Source organism: Perca fluviatilis, chromosome 17, assembly GCF_010015445.1.
Source record: "Perca fluviatilis chromosome 17, GENO_Pfluv_1.0, whole genome shotgun sequence".
Taxonomy (NCBI): domain Eukaryota; kingdom Metazoa; phylum Chordata; class Actinopteri; order Perciformes; family Percidae; genus Perca; species Perca fluviatilis.
Window position 1 is genome coordinate 939041 of NC_053128.1, and position 20916 is coordinate 959956.

General features: G+C 40.1%; 1 protein-coding gene across 1 annotated transcript in view; it reads right to left on the bottom strand.

Annotated features, from left to right (window-relative positions):
* slc27a6 (solute carrier family 27 member 6) overlaps positions 1 to 12166 on the bottom strand; it is a 67338-nt gene extending 55172 nt beyond the window's left edge. Inside the window, exon 1 of the mRNA XM_039780444.1 lies at positions 11553 to 12166. Within this exon, the coding sequence (XP_039636378.1) occupies positions 11553 to 12039 (487 nt within the window). The 5' untranslated portion in view covers positions 12040 to 12166. The remainder of the gene's footprint in view (positions 1 to 11552) is intronic.
* Between the last annotated feature and the right edge of the window lie 8750 nt (positions 12167 to 20916).

Here is a 20916-nt window from a genome sequence, read left to right on the forward strand (position 1 = left end):
ACAAAAATAAAATCACTTGGAAATAGAAATGAAAAAAGGCTTGTTTTTTCATATTCAGAGACAGGATGTTGTCATTTCCAAGGCAACAGCGCCAGCGTAGGGTCCGTGTACTTTTTCGTTCATTCGATTTTCATTTCATAAACAGGTATTAAAAAACAAAAAACGAATGGTTATTTGATTTTCGTTTTAAAACATGACATTTGAAATTGAAATACAATGCGTTTTTTCTTTTTCATTGTCAAAATGGGATGGGAGAAATTTAAAATATGCTGTGATTTTCATTTTCTATTTTATATAACAAAAATAAAATCACTCGAAAACAGAAACGAAAAGCGTTTGTTTTTTTTATTCAGAGACCGGATGTTGTCATTTCCAAGGCAACAGCCGCCTAGCCTACTACAGTGTTCAGCCCAGGCCAAAATTACTTTGGAAACCTAGCTAGCTATACTCTTGATAATCCTTGGGGGGATTTTATTTCATAATGTCACATGTATTTATTACCCTCTCTCCCTGCCTCCCTTTTACCCGCCGCAGACAACTTTGCCCGAAGAGATCGAACCAGCGGAGCAAATAGATCTTCGGTTCACGGCTGTAACGTTACCGTTACGCCACCGTTAACAATCCCAGCAAACGTTTGTTGCTGCCGTTTAGCTTGCTGATCTGGCAGAGAGTCACCGGGGTTCGGGATCAGATCATGGGGATCAGACCTCCAGTGCTGGGTCTAATATTCTAATATTAGCTGCTGCTGCAGCTAGCTAGCAGCTAGCCACCAGCCCTGTGACCTCGGTCCCGTTCGCTGTCCGACTCTGGCGTTACTCCGGCGCTATGATCAATGAGCAATGATCAAGGATTACCAAATTTCTCTCTCATATTGCTCCTCATAACCACTGAAAAACAAAAAATCTAACCCAAAGTACAATTATTATGGACGTTAGCTGACATTAAGGGTTTCTGCTTCATTGAGGGAAATTGTAAGGCAAAAAGCTTAACGTGGGTTAACCCAAGCTTTCATTTTTGATCACTGTTTATAAACAGTGATCAAAAAATCTAACCCAATGTCGTTATGGACGTTATCTAACTGATAACTGACTGATATTTGATTGATCATTGTTTAGGTACATTAAAGTTAAGCTTTTTCTAAGCGCGGTTTTAGAATGTCCCGGCTGCTGCTGAGGGAATCTGTAGCCTATAACTTCCGTTTTTGCCCCCTTCTAAATAAATATACATATGGCTATGAAATAGATCATGAAATACAGGCTTTAGTCATAATACTTCAATAGCCTAAATACATGTATGTTTTACATGTATTTCGAGGGACTTTTATTTATTCCATCTATTTATATGCACGTTATATTTAAAGGAAGTTTGGTTATCTCACAGACTCAGACTAAACAAAAGCAGCGCCAAGCGCGCCTGACATCAGTGCATCATAGCATATCACTATCTGCAAAAAAATATAAAAAATAAAAAATATAATAAAGCGCGGCAGATTCCCAGCTCAGCTAGAGCGGGTAACGCAGCTCTGCAGACGGACCAGAGTCTGTCAACACCGGGGGGCGAACCACGGGGACCGAGGTCACAGGGCTGGTGGCTAGCTGCTAGCTAGCTGCAACAGCAGCTAATATTAGAATAGACCCAGCACCGGAGGTCTGATCCCCATGATCTGATCCCGAACCGCCGGTGACTCTGCCAGATCAGCAACAGAAAGTTTGCTGGGATTGTTAACGGTGGCGGTAAAATTACAGCCGTCGAACTGAAAGTCTGTTTCCTCAGCTGGTTCGATTAGGTTGTTGTCTGCGGCGGGTAGAGACAGAGAGTCAGAGGGAGGCAGGGAGAGAGAGGAATAAATACATGTGGCATTATGAAATAAAATTCCCCCCCAAGCATTATCAAGAGCACAGGTTTCCAAAGTAATTTTAGCCTGGGCTGAAAGCAACACTGGTAGGCTAGGCTGGCGCTGTTGCCTTGGAAATGACAACATCCGGTCTCTGAATATGAAAAAATTGATTTTATTTTGATTGATTTTTAATTGTGATTTTATTTTGGTTATATGAAATAGAAAATGAAAATCACAGCATATTTTTAATTTCTCCCATCCCCTTTTGACCATGAAAAGGAAAAAAATGCCTTGTATTTCAATTTCAATTGTTGTATTTTAAAACGAAAATCAAATAACCATTAGTTTTTTGTTTTTTAAGTCTGTTTATGAAATGAAAATTGAATGAACGAAAAAGTACACGGACCGCGTAGCCTAACAGTGTTGCTTTCAGCCCAGGCTAAAATTACTTTGGAAACCTAGCTATACGCTTGACAATGCACAAATAATAACATTCTGATTACATTTTAAATTGCAGTTTTCTACTGATATTCTGTTTTCGAGTAACTGAGCGTGCCTGAGTGTCGTACGCGATGGGTCGCCGTTGACAACCATCAAAAGGCATTTCCTCTTGAACAACTTCCCTGAAGTACTTTAGTTGTTTTCCACCTCAGCTGTGAGCCGTGGGAGCTCCAGTCAGGGAGCTGAATGTTTGAATCAACTCTGAAAACTTCCAAACTTCCAAGCCCCTTGCTGTAACATGATTTAATCTGTAATATTTGCTGTGTATTTTAATGAGACAACATGTCATTTCATTGAATCCTGTTCCTACAGTTAATAGGATTCACCATGCCGCTGCCATGTGACAGGATTACTGATCATTGCACAACCAGACAAGCGTGATATTGATCAGGGACACTGTCCTCACTCCGACCACAGAGAGACAGCACCAGGATTCTTGAAAGAGCAGAAAAAGCCAGACTCTGAGAAGAGTTCCTGTGGTGCCATACTCTGTTCACTGTGGCACAATCACGTCTTTTTCCGTTTGACAATGCTTACTAACCAGGGGCGATTCCAGGACTTGTTAGGTGGGGTGGCACAGGGGAGACCAATAATCACATTACAACATAATGTAATTCTGCTAAATAAAACATCACATTCATTATTAGTTTCACTTGTTTCCATTTTAAACAAACTATATATCATATATTATCATATATTTTCTATAGGCTCAGTCTGCCACTTTTTCAATAAAAAAACAACTCCAGTGCTGGTTCCATGGTATCAGAATGTTGGATAGTCATCATGGAAACATTAATTGGTCATGTGACAAGGGCTGGGAAGATTGGCAGAACAGTCAACCGAGTGACAGTACTCTGATCCAATGGAAATCAGGATTGTCAGAATGACAGCACTCTAGCCCTATGGATTGGGGGGGCAATCATATTTCAGAGGGGGGGCCGGTGCCACCCCGTGCCCCCCTTCTAGCCCTGCCCCTGCTTACTTAGTTTGTAAAACTGCTCTTGTTATGTTAAATACCTTATACAAGTATGATTGGGAGGTATAAGTACTTTACTGAAGTATTTTCATTTGAGTCTATGTTCTAGGGTTGCGCAATTAATTGCAATTTTATCAAACTCGCAATATGAATAGTCTGTCTGTCTGTCTGTCTGTCTGTCAGTCAATCTGTCTGTGTGGGTGTTATGTGCATATCTCTAGAACCGTTAGTCCGATGGATTTCAAACATGACAGGTTTCTTGCTACGGGCACGAGTAAGTGCAGTGCCAAGTTTGACGTTTGGATTGAAAATGCAAAAGATATCGTCGGTAAAAGAAGCACACATTGGCTTTTGCCGCTCCAGCCGCTGGCCACTCCCCACTGACTGAGCACTAAACCTGTTTGAGTCATGACTCACTCGTATAGTTCACCCAACTCTTTAATTAACTCATGAGTCGCTCATACTACACAGACAACAGCCTCTCTCTCTCTCTCTCTCTCTCTCTCTCTCTCTCTCTCTCTGCGCACACACACACACACACACACACACACGCAAACAGTCCGGTTCTGGTGGTGATTAACGCAGATATGTGCTGTTTAGCGCTCATACGACACGAGACAACACCGTCTCTCTCTCTCTCTCTCTCTCTCTCTCTACTCTCTCTCTCTCTGCGCGCACACACACACACACACACACACACACAGTCCGGTTCTGGTGGTTGATGAATGCAGATATGTGTTTTCATTGTGATATTTTGTGATTACATTCTGAATTTGCAACATTCTCTGTCAGGTAAATCAGTAAGTCAGTAGTAGGCTATACAGGCATATTCTATGCATATAAAGTGGTTTGGGGTCCTTCCGTAAGTTATTTTGGGATACAATTTGGTTTTGATGAATTCTACAAGCAGCAATACCACAGGCCAAGCAATCGGCCCGTTAAAAATGTTAAAAGTTCTACTTGCCCAAAGTTAATTTTGGGGGGGGAAAAACGTCAAAAAATATCAAATTAAAAGACTTTGTTTAAAATACGTCAAAAAAAACACCAGAAATGTAGACAAAGACATCCCCAAAAAAACACACGATGACGGGCCAGTAGGTTGTTATATTTACTTGCCCAAAGTGGCGTTTTACTTGCCCCGGGCCATCGGACAACCCTGCAGTGCAGTATAGCCTTGATCTAAAAGTGTTTGTTGCAGCGGAGCTGCAGTTTTCTGGGAGTTAGTTCCAGATATATGGAGCATAGAAAGTGAACGCTGCTTCCCCCTGTTTAGTTGTGACTCTGGGGACAGAAAGCAGAGCTGACCCAGACCAGCTGAGAGCTCTGGAGGGCTCACAATGTAGCAGCAGATCAGAAATCAACCGTATAAATATAAACCAACAGAACGATGAATCGTTTTCAAATCAAAATCGAGATTTGAAAGAATAAAATTAGCTAATCATGAAGACATTGGACATTATACTGTTGATGTGTACCTGTGCTAATGTCTTGCTGCTTCCTGTAGCTCTGCATGGCCTACTGAGAAAGCTGATTTGTTGCTCTAGCTGTCTGTATGGTGTCTTGTTGACTTCTGTCTGTGTAGTTTAACCTGTACTAATGTCTTGCTGTTTCCTGTTGCTCTGGTCTAAAATCATCTGGCCAAAGGACTACAGTTGAAAATTAGCCGGCTGACTAACACTGGCAAATTTACAGAAATGTTGATTAATTTGTGTTGTCCTTTATTAAATGAAGAAATAAGAATAAGAATGAATCCAATGTTAAATATTTAGTTGAATATTTGGTGCATCTTTGATATAACATTTTTTATTTCTCTTTTAATTATTATATTTACTGTTTTTTCCATAAGATAAATGCTGAATAATGTTACATATCACAGATTGTTAACAGAAATGTCCTATTTTCACTGGATCTTTCATTTATTTTGTATACCAGTTAACATGATGGTAGAAGGTGTAACATGTAGATGCTGCTGTTGAACTGAGACAGAACACACATTTCAGTTTACAGGAAAGTACCACATTTTTTGGGGAATTGTTTATTATTATAACTTTATCTTTAGCGATAAATGTTCTGTTTGAATGCTCAATGTTCCACACTTATTAAAGAAAAACAAGTATTGCTGCAATTCATATCCATGTTCTCATCCTTCCATAAGAACATAGAGCAGTTTAGATGGTGTCTCACGTTAGAACGCTCCATGACATGTTTTATGTGTTACACAGGGAATATTGAACGTTAGCTAAACTTCAAAAAATAAAAATGGCAAATCAAATCATAACAGCAATATCTTGCAGAAAAATAGCAAATCGTTTTTTTTCCCAAAATCGACCAATCATTGAGAAAAGTTATAAAAAAATAGAGAAGGGACCGATACAGTAACATATTTTTCATGAATTTTTTGAATGATAGAATTCTCAAAGGTGCTGTAGGTAGGATTCTGAAGATCCAGGACTTAACCAAAATATGTGAACTTCTCAGTCCCCCCCCTTTCTGCTAAAGCCCAAAACGGTCTCTTAAGCCCCTCCCCCACAAGGGAGAATGAATGCGTGTGCATGAGCAGTGATTGACATGCAGTTAGACACCCCCCCGGCCCTGATTGGTGCATCTGAACAGGGAGTGGTGGATTTTTGCAAATCTCACTTCAGGCTGTAGGTGGTAGGAGGAGCTGGATTAATTTTTTAATGACCTGCTTCATGTAGTGCTACTGGAACATAGGGTAGGTTTCAGAAAATATGTAAGAAAGGTAGTTTTATAAGTCTTACACACTGCACCTTTAAATGTCCAATATGTAATACTGACAGCTAGTGTTTAAAATAGTTACTACAGTACAAATTCAAAATACTGGAGAGTGTGCGTGTGTGTACGAGTCAAAACAAAATAAAGTTAAAACTTGTTTTGAACAATTTCTTTGTCATCTGCAGATTGATTTTAAGTAGGGGGAGAAAAAAATCGATTTAAATCTTAAATCTGATTTTTTTTTTTTTGGGCCATATCACCCAGCCCTTGTTGCCAGGCTAAGACCACAGCATCCATAACAACTGTTGCTAGACGCTAGTCTTACATAGCCAGACATTACTCCACAGCACAGCGGAGTAGCTAATGTTAGATGCTGGCTCTATTGACAGTCATAGAAGCCTGTGCTCACGCAGAGCTCTGTACTCAACTGACAGACACACTTTCTCTGCTTACAATTACTGTAAGAACCGCTAAAAACACAACAACCTCGCTGTCCTCTCCACTCGATGGACAGACACACTTCCTCGGATTAGGATTGAGAACCGCTAAAAATACCACTACCTTGCCGTCCTCTCTACCTGACTGAACACACTTTATTGACTTACAGCAACAATCGCTAAACACACTGCAAACTCACGGTCCTCTCTTCCCTGATTTACAGCCTCCCTCTCTTAGCTTAAAATAACTAATTTGATAAATTAGCCTGAAGCTAATGCTTACCTGTTCAGTAGGAAATTAGCCAACTTGGTGTCCTTTTGGGCTCTAAGCTGTCTCCATCTTTAAAATACATCTCCAATATTTACCCGGGGTTTGTTACGTCTCTGGTCACGCAACTTTTAATCTATCTCCGTTGATCCTGTTGTTTGCTCTTTCATGGCTGTACTAACGTTACAGCTGTAGCGCGCTGGGTTTATGTTTTTACAGGTATATCTGGCAACCCGGCCTGGCTGTCAAACTGGGCAGTTGATACCAACACTCTGGCATTAGCATTGTTGTCAGAAAAGATACAGTAGTATTTCAACTTAGCATGTTTTTTTTTTATTTATTACAGTAAATATATTACAATTGAATATGTCGCCACCCCTGCTGCTGTAAATGCAGATATTAACTCCTGGAATAACAGCTGATTCACACTGACCATCCAAATGAAATTACACAATATAATTCAGCAGGGTTTTTCCTGGCTCAGAATGGGCCTGTTGGGGGACTAGGCACGGCAGTAAGCATGATCGGTCTGCTTACAGTAAACGAAACAAGTCTGTGCTACCTTATTTGATAGAAATCTATGCATTTTCCTGGTATTTCTTAGTGCTGTTGAATTTCCTTTGGGGCTGGCTAAAACCTTTTTGGGGGGGGTCAAAAATTCCTCTATGCAGGAAACCCTGATTCAGGACAGTGTCACAGTTCTAAATATTATAGGAAGCCAGCAAGTCAAGATTTTCTCAATGCAGAGTTGTTCAACTGTAAGAATGCGTATGTAAAAGTTTGACAATACAATTCCCATGTGAAGTTCTTGTTAACTTTTACCGAGGAGCAGTAAAAAGAATCTTGACAGAAACATTACAAACTGAAATGGGACGTGCACGGCCCAGCACGGCAGGGCTCTGAGAACGTCACTGGTACACATCTACCGAGCATCAGTGATATCGGTGAGTAGGGCTGGGTACTCAACTCAATACTTGTTAGGCACCGACCGAAGTGCCTCTAAAGTATCAAGAATGGAAAAATGCTTCGTCATTCAAAACCCAATTTCCAAACCTAAGGTGTAAATCTCATCAACATCAGTGGGCCAATTAGCATGCAGCATGCTTCTACCAAGATCTAAAAATGTCTGTGATTGGCTGTCTAACGTTACACATCGTAGAGACACACAGGAAAAACTCTAGGTTACACAGAGACGACTCACGTAGTACAAGGTACCCCCAGGTTTCCACAATTTTAAAGACCTTTTTAACACCTTTTAGAATGACATTTAATACCAACTTCATGAACATACTGGCAAAAGTATGTAAGATATAATGGAATATCAGAAAGGATTATAGGCTATAAAATAATTGTTTACCAAGTACTTGAACTTAATGCAACATTGTATTGTTTAATTGTAGTACTACATGCTAGTAATACATGCTTTGTGACAAAACAATGAAGGAGTTGTTTAATCTTATGAAAGGACAAAAGAAATGTTAGACCTTTGTGAATGAAATTTAAGACTTTCTAAAGAAATTTAAGAATTTAAGGGCCCTGTTTTTTTGGAATATTATATTTAGGACATTTTTAAGACTTTTAAGTCCCCGCGGGTACCCTGTCACAGTAGGAGCTGAACAATCCACAGGCGCCCGCTGGTCTGTTGGATGTCCTCCAGAGGACAGTTCATGCTTTCACGGCGAAATATTGAAGTTTATTCCCCCCTCAAAAATAGGTAATTGAGCACTGTAGTGGTTATGATCATATCAGAAACTATGTAACTACATGGAAACAGACCAAATGATGCCTGTTTCTTGTAAAGTAACTAGCATTACAGAAGGCTGTAGCCTTGCGCTGAAGCCCCGTGGGAATTCAGTTGTAGCAGGAAAAGGTAAAGAACGGAGCGTAGTGTGTGAAGAGTGAAGAACGGAGGTGTTCACAAGGGAAGAAGCTTGGAGTAACGTAACTATGGAGCTAGAGCTAATCTTCAGTAACGCTATTCGTAATAGTATTACAAGAAACAGGCATCATTTGGTCTGTTTCCATGTAGTTACATAGTCACTGATATGATCACTACAGTGCTCAATTACCTATTTATGAGGGGGGAATAAACTTCAATATTTCGCCGTGAAAGCATGAACTGTCCTCTGGAGGACATCCACCAGACCAGCGGGCGCCTGTGGATTGTTGTCGGCAGCGGCGAGGCGAGGCGAGGGAGGAAGTAGAAGGATGCCCGGTCGGGGCTGCTAGCCTGGCTAAGGAAACTACCACACAATTCGCCACTGCAGAGACTCATATTCACCAACGACAGCACACAAAATGGATATATATGCTACAAATACACATGGAACTGCTGCGTGATGATTATTACCGGAGCCTGGCTGAACACACTCACTCATCCCAGACGGCAGCTAGCAGCTAAGAGGGTAGGTGAATTTAAACAATGGCTAAGTTGCTAAACGCATCTTGTTGTCATGTAAGGGCCCTGTTCATGTTGCACAGACATTTTAATTGCATTTTGTGTCTGTTAAGAGGCACAAAGACACTCTTTATCTTATGCCCCCATAACTGCTGTTTTAGCTGAGTGGGAGCTCTCAGCATTAGCTGCAGCAGCTCCGTGTTGCTAGCACCGATTCAGCTCGTTTTTTTTGCTATCGACAGTACTCATATACATATAGCGATCAAGATTAACGTAAAAATTGCCCGGAGTTCTCCTTTAAGGGAGAAAACCAAGCAGTGGACCAAACCACTGTGAGGCAAAAGAGGGGGGACTCCAAAGGTTGTTAAGTTGCATTTTTTGCCCTGTTTCCATTTGTATTGTTTCACACAATTATTTGAAGTATATATTATATACAATACACAGCGTGGTTTTAATGATATTTTTAGGGGGGTGGGTCCTGACCCCCCATGACCCCTGCGATTTCCACCTAAGAGGATTACTCAGTTTCTAATGCAATTATCTCGTTTATTCCTGCCACCTTAAAAGAGACAAAAACGGCCTTATGTTAAAAAGGTGTTTAAAAGGGACTGTAATCAACATACTGAAAATAACAGTCGGCGGGGATTGTGTCCACATGGCTCTCACAGTCTATTCCTAAATATGTGAAATGGACGTTGGCGTCGGAACGGTTCTGGCCTCGCCATCTTCCATTAATTCCTGATAATGGTCACTTGGCCAAGCGTTAACCCTTACATAAACTGTATGCTTTGCTTTGGGCTCCTTGCTGCTGGTTAACTGAAACATCAGAACATTTATTCATCCAGTTTTATAATAAAACTTAGAGGAGAGCATGCCGTGGTTGGTTTTACAAGTTGCAGGGCGAACAGGCCAATGTGTGTTTTCCCTCGTTTCCCTTTTTAAATCCAGCGTTACTGACATAAAAAAAATGAACTGGGCAAACTTTCATTTAAAACATGATGCCATAAGACTTTTGAAAGAAGAGGATTAGAGCCACGTGTGATCTAAAGTCCTAATTCTGAACTCAAATACAATTTACACATATGGCCTTAATACTTTTTCCATACTTTTTAAATTCAAAATTTCCAGGAGTGAAGTTTAGCTCGGGGCCGTGCGTAATGTCCGTTGGAAATGTTGCGACCCTTTGCACCCTGAAAAGATCGAGGACATCGAGGACCTCGAGGACGCCAGTGGACATCTGACCCACAGTGCACTGACATGTTCAGTACGGAATGCCATTGTATTCTACATTTAAAAAATAAATAAATACATGAATAAACTAATAAATGTGGCTATGATATAAGGTACGTCCTGAAATAAATGAATGAGGGGCCTGCCTATCTCACAGATTCAGACCAAAGCCACTGAAATAAATGAATAAATAAATAAAGGTGACATTACAAAGATAAAACTCCCCTAAAATAAATTCAAGTAAAATCTATTTATTGAACTATCATTTAAATATTTATATTTATTTATATATTTGTTTATTGCCTGGTTGAATTATTCCAGGATGTAGTTCATGGGTGTAATTCCATGGCTCAGAAGCCACAGTGGTGTTGAGGAGAAATGTTGGGGACATTAGTGTGAAACTGGGACACAGAGAGAACAAGTACAGCAGGCCCGTAGATAGGGGGGTTTCCTCCCCCCCCACCCTAAGGCTGGGCGACATGGAGAAAATCAGATATCACGATATTCTTGACCAAATACCTCGATATCGATATTGTGGTGATATTCTGGGGTTGACAATTGGTGCTTTAACAAAATATCTTCACACTTAGATTTTAGATAAATAATCATCAGTAATGTGGACATAATGTCTAAGTGGGGAAAAAGTTACAACAGTCTGGTAAGATCAGAAAAGTACATCACTTTACTGTGATGCAGCCTTTAAAATCAGTAAAAGACTACACTTATGTCATATCACGATATTACGATATCCAAAATCTAAGACGATATCTAGTCTCATATCACGATATCGATATAATATCGATATATTGCCCAGCCCTACCCCCCTCCCCTCCCACCCACACACACACACACACTGGTCCATAGTTTTTGTTGTAAACTACTGTGTCTTAAAAGTGATCCAAATCAAACCGCGGCCCTAATCTTGTTAAAGCACCATCTTGTATATGTGTGTTAACTGGCACGCAACATGTAACATTCTAACATTTAATGTATCAACAATCCCATAACTAACTTTATGTACTCATAGCTAAATGTTTGAGGCGTGCGTGCGTGCGTTTGGACTAAAAGAGGTGGTACATGATCTTAGTTAGCAATTTGACAACATTGTAGTAAATATCCCCCCCTCTTCCACTAGACATGCTACGGGCCTGTGAAGGGGAGATGATTACCTGAACCGACGACCAGAGTTTTGGCTCCGCAGCAGCTGAAGCAGTGCAGCAGAGACCTGGACCTGATGTTGGTGTTGAGGAAAGCCACCGAGCAGCCGACCTTCGCCAGCCCGAACCACACGCACAGGAAGTCGGGCTCGTTGCTCATGAGCAGGGCGATGCAGTCTCCCTTCCTCAGCCCGACTCTCTGGAGGAACACATTGGCGAGCCTGTTGCTGCGTAGCTCGATGTCCCGGTACGTGTGGACGCCTCCCTCGAAGATGACAAACGGCTTGTCGGGGATGCGCTGCGCCTGCTGGATGAACCGCTCCAGCACCGTGCACACGTTGGAGGTGAGCGCGGAGAGCTCCAGCCCCACGCCGTACCGGACCACCTTCAGCAGAAACCACAGGTCCCTCCAAAAGTACGGGAAGCAGAGTTTCTGCAAAACATGCCCGGAGAAAAGCCCCGCGGCCAGAGCCCAGAGCCAGCCCAGAGACAGAGTCATGTCCGCGGCTGTGAAACACTGAGTGGACACGGCGGAGACAGCTCGAGACACCGCTCCCTCCCTCCACACACTGAGCCAGTTGTTCCAGTTGGTAAACAAACACGGTGTGTGTGTGTGTGTGTGTGTGTGTGTGTGTGTGTGTGTGTGTGTGTGTGTGTGTGTGTGTGTGTGTGTGTGTGTGTGTGTGTGTGTGATGTAAGCCAACGAGTCTGGAACGTAAAGCCACACAACATATGACCGGAACATGAGAAATGCTGCCTTTAGAATAAAAGAGGGTCATTTGAGGATGTGTAGAATAACTAAATAGCAGGGGTCTTCACCAAGCCAAGGACCCCTAAACTGAGAGAGAGAGAGAGAGAGAGAGAGAGAGAGAGAGAGAGAGAGAGAGCGGAGCAGGGACCTCCTACTACTGTATTGTATTAAATTAAGTAGCATGTTAAAGTGGGCCTACGATAATAGAATACAAAGCTATTAAAATAATAATTGTTGGCATGATTTTTTTATTTTTAATAAAATCATGTTTTTATGTTAAACATACATGTGTTACAGTGAATCCTTATCTGTGGAACTACCTTACCTACAGACATTTTACTTTTTGAAAAAATAATGATTTGGTGCATAATTTACAACCCCCACAATTACCAAAACTGGCCAGTGCAACCCACCCCAAAAAGTTTGACGGTGTTTGGTGTTTTGTGCCCCCAACGCAATGGTTAGGGTTAGGTTAGGTTAGGGTTAAGGTTAGGGTTAGGTGCCTGGAAATTGACGTTGGGGGCTAAAAACACCATTGAGCAAGTTTGACGCTCAAAATTCTGCTCAAAAAGTGGTTAAAAGTGTGTGCGCACATGAACATTTTCTGTGTGACCATGCAAAACTTTCATGTGTGCACATGAAAGCCATATATTGATGTAGCCTGGGCCATACTGGAGACAGTGACAGCTAGAGATATGAGTACAGTACAGGAGTTAGTTGCACTATATTTTAATCTAGGTCTTCATTATAAGGACATTGCTGCTTTGCTTGCAAGTCGTCACCATTATATTGTTTCGATATGACATTTAAAACGGATTTAAAGTCTTGTAATCTGTTCCAGGCAAGGGATACAGCGATTTGGATCGGGCAATTACTTTCATTTATGAACAGTTACAAACATCTGGCTAACTCCACGGATGTAGATGGATGTACACAAAATGCAAGGACAATGGATTAAACATAAGGAAAGAGGATGTTCGATTAATTCTACGAGAACTAGATCCAAGGGGGGTTGAACTCAGAGTGACGAGATGGCTCCGCGTCGCTGAAACTACTTTGCTAAAGGGCCTAATTAGATTTGGCACTTAGACTCTTATGACAAATTGAAGCCTTCCCAGATAGCAAACAGTCATTAAAACTATGTTAAAATTCCGTTGTCAACATTAAGTCATTGAATCAACATCGAACTCTGATGTTGATTACATCATTTTGCACCCTGTTTTAATATTGAAACAACGTTGAAATCCTGTCCATAGATCAACGGAATTTCAATTATCAGGAATATTGAAACAATGTTGAAATTTCAACTGAACTAAGGATCAACGTGATTTCAATGGAATTTCAATCGTTATTAAGCCATAGAAAGACATTGCTAGGTATACAAAAATGTAATGCCCTAAATGAAATAGCCTATAATGAATATCTTGCTTTATCTACAGCCAGGATGTTAAAAAGTGATGGAACATTTGAAAGCTTGTATGCCTATAGCCTAGCCTAAAACACTGACCACACCACACTGTTTAAGGTAAAAACAAATTCATTTTATTAGCCTCTTATTTCATTATTTGTCTTCTTTAGCATATTTACAGTTCATGGTCCTCTGACGTTGTCGTCCAGTCCGTCCTGCCCGGTCTGGCGCATAGCGCAGCCACTATTACACAGCCTGGGCAAAAGTAAATTGGGTGACAGCGGCTGTCCCTATCTGCTGTGTAATCTAAAACAGAAAATACAAGCTGTTAAGAAATCCTAAAAGACGTGTATATTCGATTTCTGAGGAGGAAGGAGAGGCTGGGGTCCAATTGAAAGATTAAGCAAAAGGTTTAATGAACAACACGATGAAAACAATCAAACATAAAACATGAAACACTGCCAGCAGTGGACTGAAATGACATGCCTCCTCTTCAGGAATTACATCAATCAGTCCTGAATCATTCTCAGGTTCCAAATTATATTCCTTTGGAATTGTGGGTGTTTCTTTGAATGGAAACTGTCCCAGGTTAAAGACACACCTCTGATTTCAGGTTTACTCCAGGTCACAGACAAAGGTTGTTTATCATGGTCGTGCCGATTCTATTCAAGTTTATAGAGTTTGCATTTCCTTCGTTCTAATCAAGTCTGGCCCCGCAGGGAGTGGCTCCCCAAAAGTTGTTTAAACAATAAGTCTTCTAGAGCATCTACATTCATGCTAAATAACAGACATGACCTAATCAATTCTTTAGAAGCTTGAGAAGGTGTGAGCCAGACAAATGCTAATTAAGTGTGGTGTGATGCAATCAGTATTGTTTCAGTGTTCTTTTCTAGCTACAGTGTTCATTTAACTAAATGTATATTTTTTTATCAGACATCACCAATGGTTTAACTTTTTACAACCTAACAAAGCACAATGCAAAAAATGTGCCTTTGAGTTAAACAGACACCCACATATATGCACACTTGGAAACAAATTCAGTAGCCTAGGCCTCGGATTTGTCAATGATCGGATAAGGCAATTTGTCCAGTGTTGTAGGCTAGACTGTCATGTTTTCCCTACATTCAAATCACTTTTCAAAATTGCCCAATAATATGTGCATGGGTTTATTTGAATTTAAGGGAGGCAAAAAGGATCAGCTTGCAGCGACACCTTTCGTAAGGAACATTTCGTAATTCGTAATTTCTAACGTTAGCTAACATTAGCTATTTTTAAAAGTTGTCTTCAGCAGAATCCAAAAGCGTGATGGACACTGACCATCATGTTAACAAGTAACAGTATTTGATTTGGTACAATTCATTCATATCGAACATTACATAAGCTAGATTACCTGATAGTATGGGTCCTAAGGGTGCAGAAATGAGATGTGTCCGGTGCCATGTCATTTCTCTGACGCATTGTTCCATTGTTCCGACCTCTCAATAACCCGAAACATTCCCTTTGGTCCTACAGCCCACTAGTCTGACATTGCGGGTCTTGGCGTGGCCATAGTGGGATTCGTAATTTCGCCCCCAAAGGGACATCGGACTAGTGGGCTGTAGGACCAAAGGGAATGTTTCGGGTTATTGAGAGGTCGGAACAATGGAGCGTTGGAGAAATGGGCAGTCCCTGATGTGATGTGTCCGGCACCGTTCATAACAAAATGGGTTTCAAAGCGCGCGTTGTCGGCGCACATGAAAACAAATCTAAAGTTTAGTTTCATGTGCTCACATGAAAAGGTTTTGTATGAACAAATGAAACTAAACTTTAGAATTGTTTTGCTCATGTCCCCTTAGGGGCTCCGTAAAAAATAACATGGCAGACAAACAATTTTTAAAAGAATTTAAAAACCAATAAAAATAATAACATATTAAGAAAGGAGCAACACAAGAGAAAAGTACAATAAAACAATCAAATAATTCAAATAATGGATAGAATAAAGTTCAAGAGAATGCCATTTTACGTAAAAAATAGATTGTAACAGATGAAAGTACCTTCAGGCCATGAACCCTGTTAAAGTGCACTTATAAAAGATGCATCTATAAGAGGGATTTAAAAGCAGATAAGGAGCTTGGCAGTCTGGGCCGTATTTATCAAGCCTCTGAGAATTACTCACAAGACACTGCTAAGAATAGACTTGAGAATAAAAAAAACTCTTGGCTCAAAGATGAGCTTAAAAATTAGTTCTCAAACATCTCAGTCCTAATTTAAGTGAAGTGCAGGACTATATGTTAAGGGTCAGTCTTAGAGATGATTCACGACACTTTGCTGTGCCACAAATGGGATTTGGGATGACGACATATGCATGGACCAATCATATTTAAGAATATTCTAAGATCATTTCACATTGAATGCTGAGGAGAGTAGGTGAGTTTACATTCAACACACATTTGACAATAATTTTATTTTTTTAAACAAATAGCTCACATTACTGTATTGTATCCACAGTTCACTTCATGTAATATTGTATGAGGTGTTTTCTTTTGCGTGGTGTTCCTTCCTGAGACTATTTTTAGTGCACGTATAAGGTCCTGTTTGTGCTTGTGTGTCTGTGTGTAATGTAACAACAGAGTGTAAAAATGTAGCCAGGGTTGAGTAAGCTCTGGAATCTTTTCTTTTAATGGAGCGTATTTACTGCATTTCTGGACGAGCAAACTTCATTACAAAATGATACTAAATACCACACACACACACACACACACACAGGTCACACTCAACACACACTCATGAGCTGTTAATGAATGCATACACAGGGAAATGTTGGTAAAATAGTTTTTCAGCTGCACAATATGTCACACTCTGTGGTGGAAAGGAACTAAGTACATTTACTCTACTGCACTTAAATACAGTTTTGAGGTATTTCTGCTTTTCTTGAGAATTTGTTATGTTTTGCTACCATAGACTGTACAGTCTATGTTTGCTACTTTATACTTCTACTTCACTACACGTCAGAAGAAACTCTTTTATTATTTACTACACTACATTTATTTGAAACTTTGGGGCTATAGCTTATTTACATATTAAAAACATAGGCTCATTTACAGCAGTCTCCTATTATACTAGTAACTTACCTGTGTACTACCCAGTAGTACACACAGTATCTAAAAGTAGCTCCACATTTATAAACTACAATAATAAAACACTAACAAGTACAAAAACCCAATTCAAAGTCAGGATGTTGTGTAAAACGTGAATAAAAACAGAATACATTGATTTGCAAATCCTTTCCTTCAATTGAATACACTACAAAGACAAGATATTTAACATTCAAACTGATAAACTTTATTGTTTTTTTTTGCATATATATATTTGCAATATTCACTCATTTTGAATTTGATGTCTGCAACACGTTCCAAAAAGCTGGGACAGGGGCAACAACAGACTGGGAAAGTTGAGCAATGCTCCAAAATCACCTTTTGGAACATTCCACAGGTGAACAGGTTAATGGGTCATGATTGGGTATAAAAGGAACATCCCCAAAAGGCTCAGTCGTTCACAAGCAGGGATGGGATGAGTTTCACCACTTTGTGAACAACTGCGTGAGAAAATAGTCCAACAGTTTAAGAACAACGTTTCTCAGCATATGATTGCAAGGAATTTTGAGATTTCATCATCTACAGTCAATAAAACATATCATCAAAAGATTCAGAGAATCTGGAGAAATCTCTGCATCTAAGAGACAAGGCTGAAAACCAACATTGGATGCCCGTGACCTTCGATCCCTCAGGCGGCACTGCATTAAAAACCGACATCATTATGTAAAGGGTATTACCACGTGGGCTCAGGAACACTTCGGAAAACTATTGTACGTTAACACAGTTTGTCACTACATGTAAAAGTGCAAGGTAAAACTCTACAATGCAAAGCGAAACAAACAACATTTTATCAGTTTGAACATTAAATATCTTCTCTTTGTAGTGTATTCAATTGAATATAGGTTAAAAAGGATTTGAAAATCATTGTATGCGTTGTATTCTGTTACACAAGGTACCAACTCGAGCTCAGAGACTTGAGCACATCTCTGCCCAGGTCCAAGCGGGGTGACCTCATTGCTGGCTACAGCCGTGAACCTAACTCCAGGGTATGTCAAAAATACCAAATTCTTCTTTAAACTTTAATATATTGTACATGATTGAATATATGTTATGAAAGCACATGGTTGAAGAAAGTAGATGTCTCCATAATTATCAAGTCAATTGTATTAATGTAGCATGAAAACACAAGATTGTCTTATACTGTTTGGCTAAGCTTTAAAAAAAACATGAGCGTTTTATTTTGAAGGGTCCACTCACCACACTTCCTGTATGTTGTCAGTGTTTCCCTAGGAGTCCTAACATGTGACAGTGGGTGGAGAGATGAGTGGGTGGGCCCCAGAGGCGCGTTCCTCCTCTCTTTTTAAAAGAGTGATAACAGAGGGAGTGTTGTGGCAGTTAGGGGGGGGGGATACTATCAATACCACACTGTAAAAATACTCTGTTACAGTAGAAGTCCTGCATTGTAAATATTCCTTCAGTAAAAGTGTGTTAGTATCATCAGGATAATGTAGTTAAAGTATTCTCCCATTGTGTAAAGAGTAAAGGATCCAACCAGCTGTGTGTTTAATGGTCTCATCATCTCAGCGTGACTTGTAGCCGTTATATTGTCGGCTAGTTTACTTTAGAATCAAACATCAGATTTTAGAAACTACATGTGTTCTGTGTGCAGGAATCTGAATGTGTAAAGTAACTAGTAACTAAAGCTATAACAGATGAATGTAGTGGAGTAACTAAAGTAACTAGTAACTAAAGCTGGAACAGATGAATGTAGTGGAGTAACTAAAGTAACTAGTAACTAAAGCTGGAACAGATGAATGTAGTGGAGTAACTAAAGTAACTAGTAACTAAAGCTGGAACAGATGAATGTAGTGGAGTAACTAAAGTAACTAGTAACTAAAGCTGGAACAGATGAATGTAGCGGAGTAACTAAAGTAACTAGTAACTAAAGCTGGAACAGATGAATATAGTGGAGTAACTAAAGTAACTAGTAACTAAAGCTGGAACAGATGAATGTAGCGGAGTAACTAAAGTAACTAGTAACTAAAGCTGGAACAGATGAATGTAGCGGAGTAACTAAAGTAACTAGTAACTAAAGCTGGAACAGATGAATGTAGCGGAGTAACTAAAGTAACTAGTAACTAAAGCTGGAACAGATGAATGTACCGCGAGTAACTAAAGTAACTAGTAACTAAAGCTGGAACAGATGAATGTAGCGGAGTAACTAAAGTAACTAGTAACTAAAGCTGGAACAGATGAATGTAGTGGAGTAACTAAAGTAACTAGTAACTAAAGCTGGAACAGATGAATGTAGTGGAGTAACTAAAGTAACTAGTAACTAAAGCTGGAACAGATGAAAGTAGTGGAGTAACTAAAGTAACTAGTAACTAAAGCTGTAACAGATGAATGTAGTGGAGTAAAAAGTCCAATATTTCTCTCTGGAATGTAGCGGAGTAGAAGTAGAAAGTGGCATGGAAAGAAAAGGTTCAGTACCTCAACATTTGGACTGAAGTACAGTAGCCTACTGGAGTAAATGTACTTAGTTACATTCCAACACTACACATAATGTTAATGTTACTGAGATGTTTCTTCAGAAGAAGCTGAAACTCTTTGTGAGCAAAAGTAAAACTAGCAAAAGATAGAAGTTAGTTTCGTTGTTCAAATGATGCACCGTAACATAAACATATGAGTTGTTGCTTGTTGCCATGGAGACAAATGAATAGATCTGTGAATGTGATGAAATCAACAGTCTCGGGACTAAAGTGACCTAGGCTGTGTGATGTTGTGATAGGCTGCAACTAATGATTATTTTCATTGCCGATTAATCAATTCATGTGTGGATTATTGTGTGGATAAAGGGATTAGTTGTTTGGTCTCTAAAATGTCTTGTTTTGTCCCCAACTCAAAGATTACTGTCCCAGAGGAGAGAAGAAACTAGAACATATTCACATCTAACAAGCTGACATCACACAAGTTTGACTTTCTTTTCATAAAAAAATGACTCAAACTAATGAATCTATTAATCTTTGTAGCTCTAGCTGGAATTATGTTCATAAGTTGCATAGTATTCATGGATGTGAATATGTGGTTTAAATATGATGACTTCAACACTTATAGATTTGAAGTTGATGAAACCAAACAGAGGTAGCCTAGAAATCTAGACGCACCCTAGTGGTTATTTGTAGCCAGGGTCATCTAGCAACTCTCCGTTGGCTTGCGAGCTGGAAAAACCAAACTCTAGTCAGGCCAATCACATCGTGTATAAGGTCGGTGGGCGGGGCTTAACATAATGACGGCAGAGTTGCGACAGTTCCGCGTGAATTCCCCAAGGGGGTAAGCTTCGCTTCAGAACTCGAGCCATCTATGGCGCCATTTTGTTGCTACCTGGCCATCACCTCCTGTTAGCATTCCGCTGACCGCCATTTTTTTTTTACGTCACTTGACTGAGAATAACTTTACATCTGAAGAGTTTAAAGACTCTATTTGTCCGTTGTTTATTTCTAAAGAAACACGACAATGTATAAAAGGCTCCATTACCTTGTAGCTCACGTTATGGCTCCATAGCAGACGCTTTTGTAAAAATAGGCTAATGATTGGGTCACATAGTAGAGGAATTACCGTATAGTACAGGATAAGCTTGCAGGCAGTTTGGCTTATATGAGCTGCTTAGGATTAATTACTAATGTTAACTAGCATGTTAGTTAGCAATAATTAGCCTGTGCCTATGTTATCTCCTTACATATACCTACTCTCTCCGTCTCTGTAAGATTGGGAATGATTGAGATTTCTCTCGGCACAGCTACCAGAAGACTTCACACTTTCAGACACGTTGCTCACGTCACATTCTCTCAGTTGGAGGCTGCGCAGTGAAGGATATAAGAAGCACTTTTCCGGTGATGGCCAGCTTTACTGAGCAGCCTCCAGCTGAGAGAGACAACGTAAATGTGACGTGAGCAACGTGTCTGAAAGTGTGAAGTCTTCTGGTAGCTGTGCCGAGAGAAATCTCAATCATTCCCAATCTTACAGAGACTGAGAGAGTAGGTATATGTAAGGAGATAACATAAGCACAGGCTAATTATTGCTAACTAACATGCTAGTTAACATTCGTAATTAAACCTAAACAGCTAACGTAAGTCGAAACTGCCT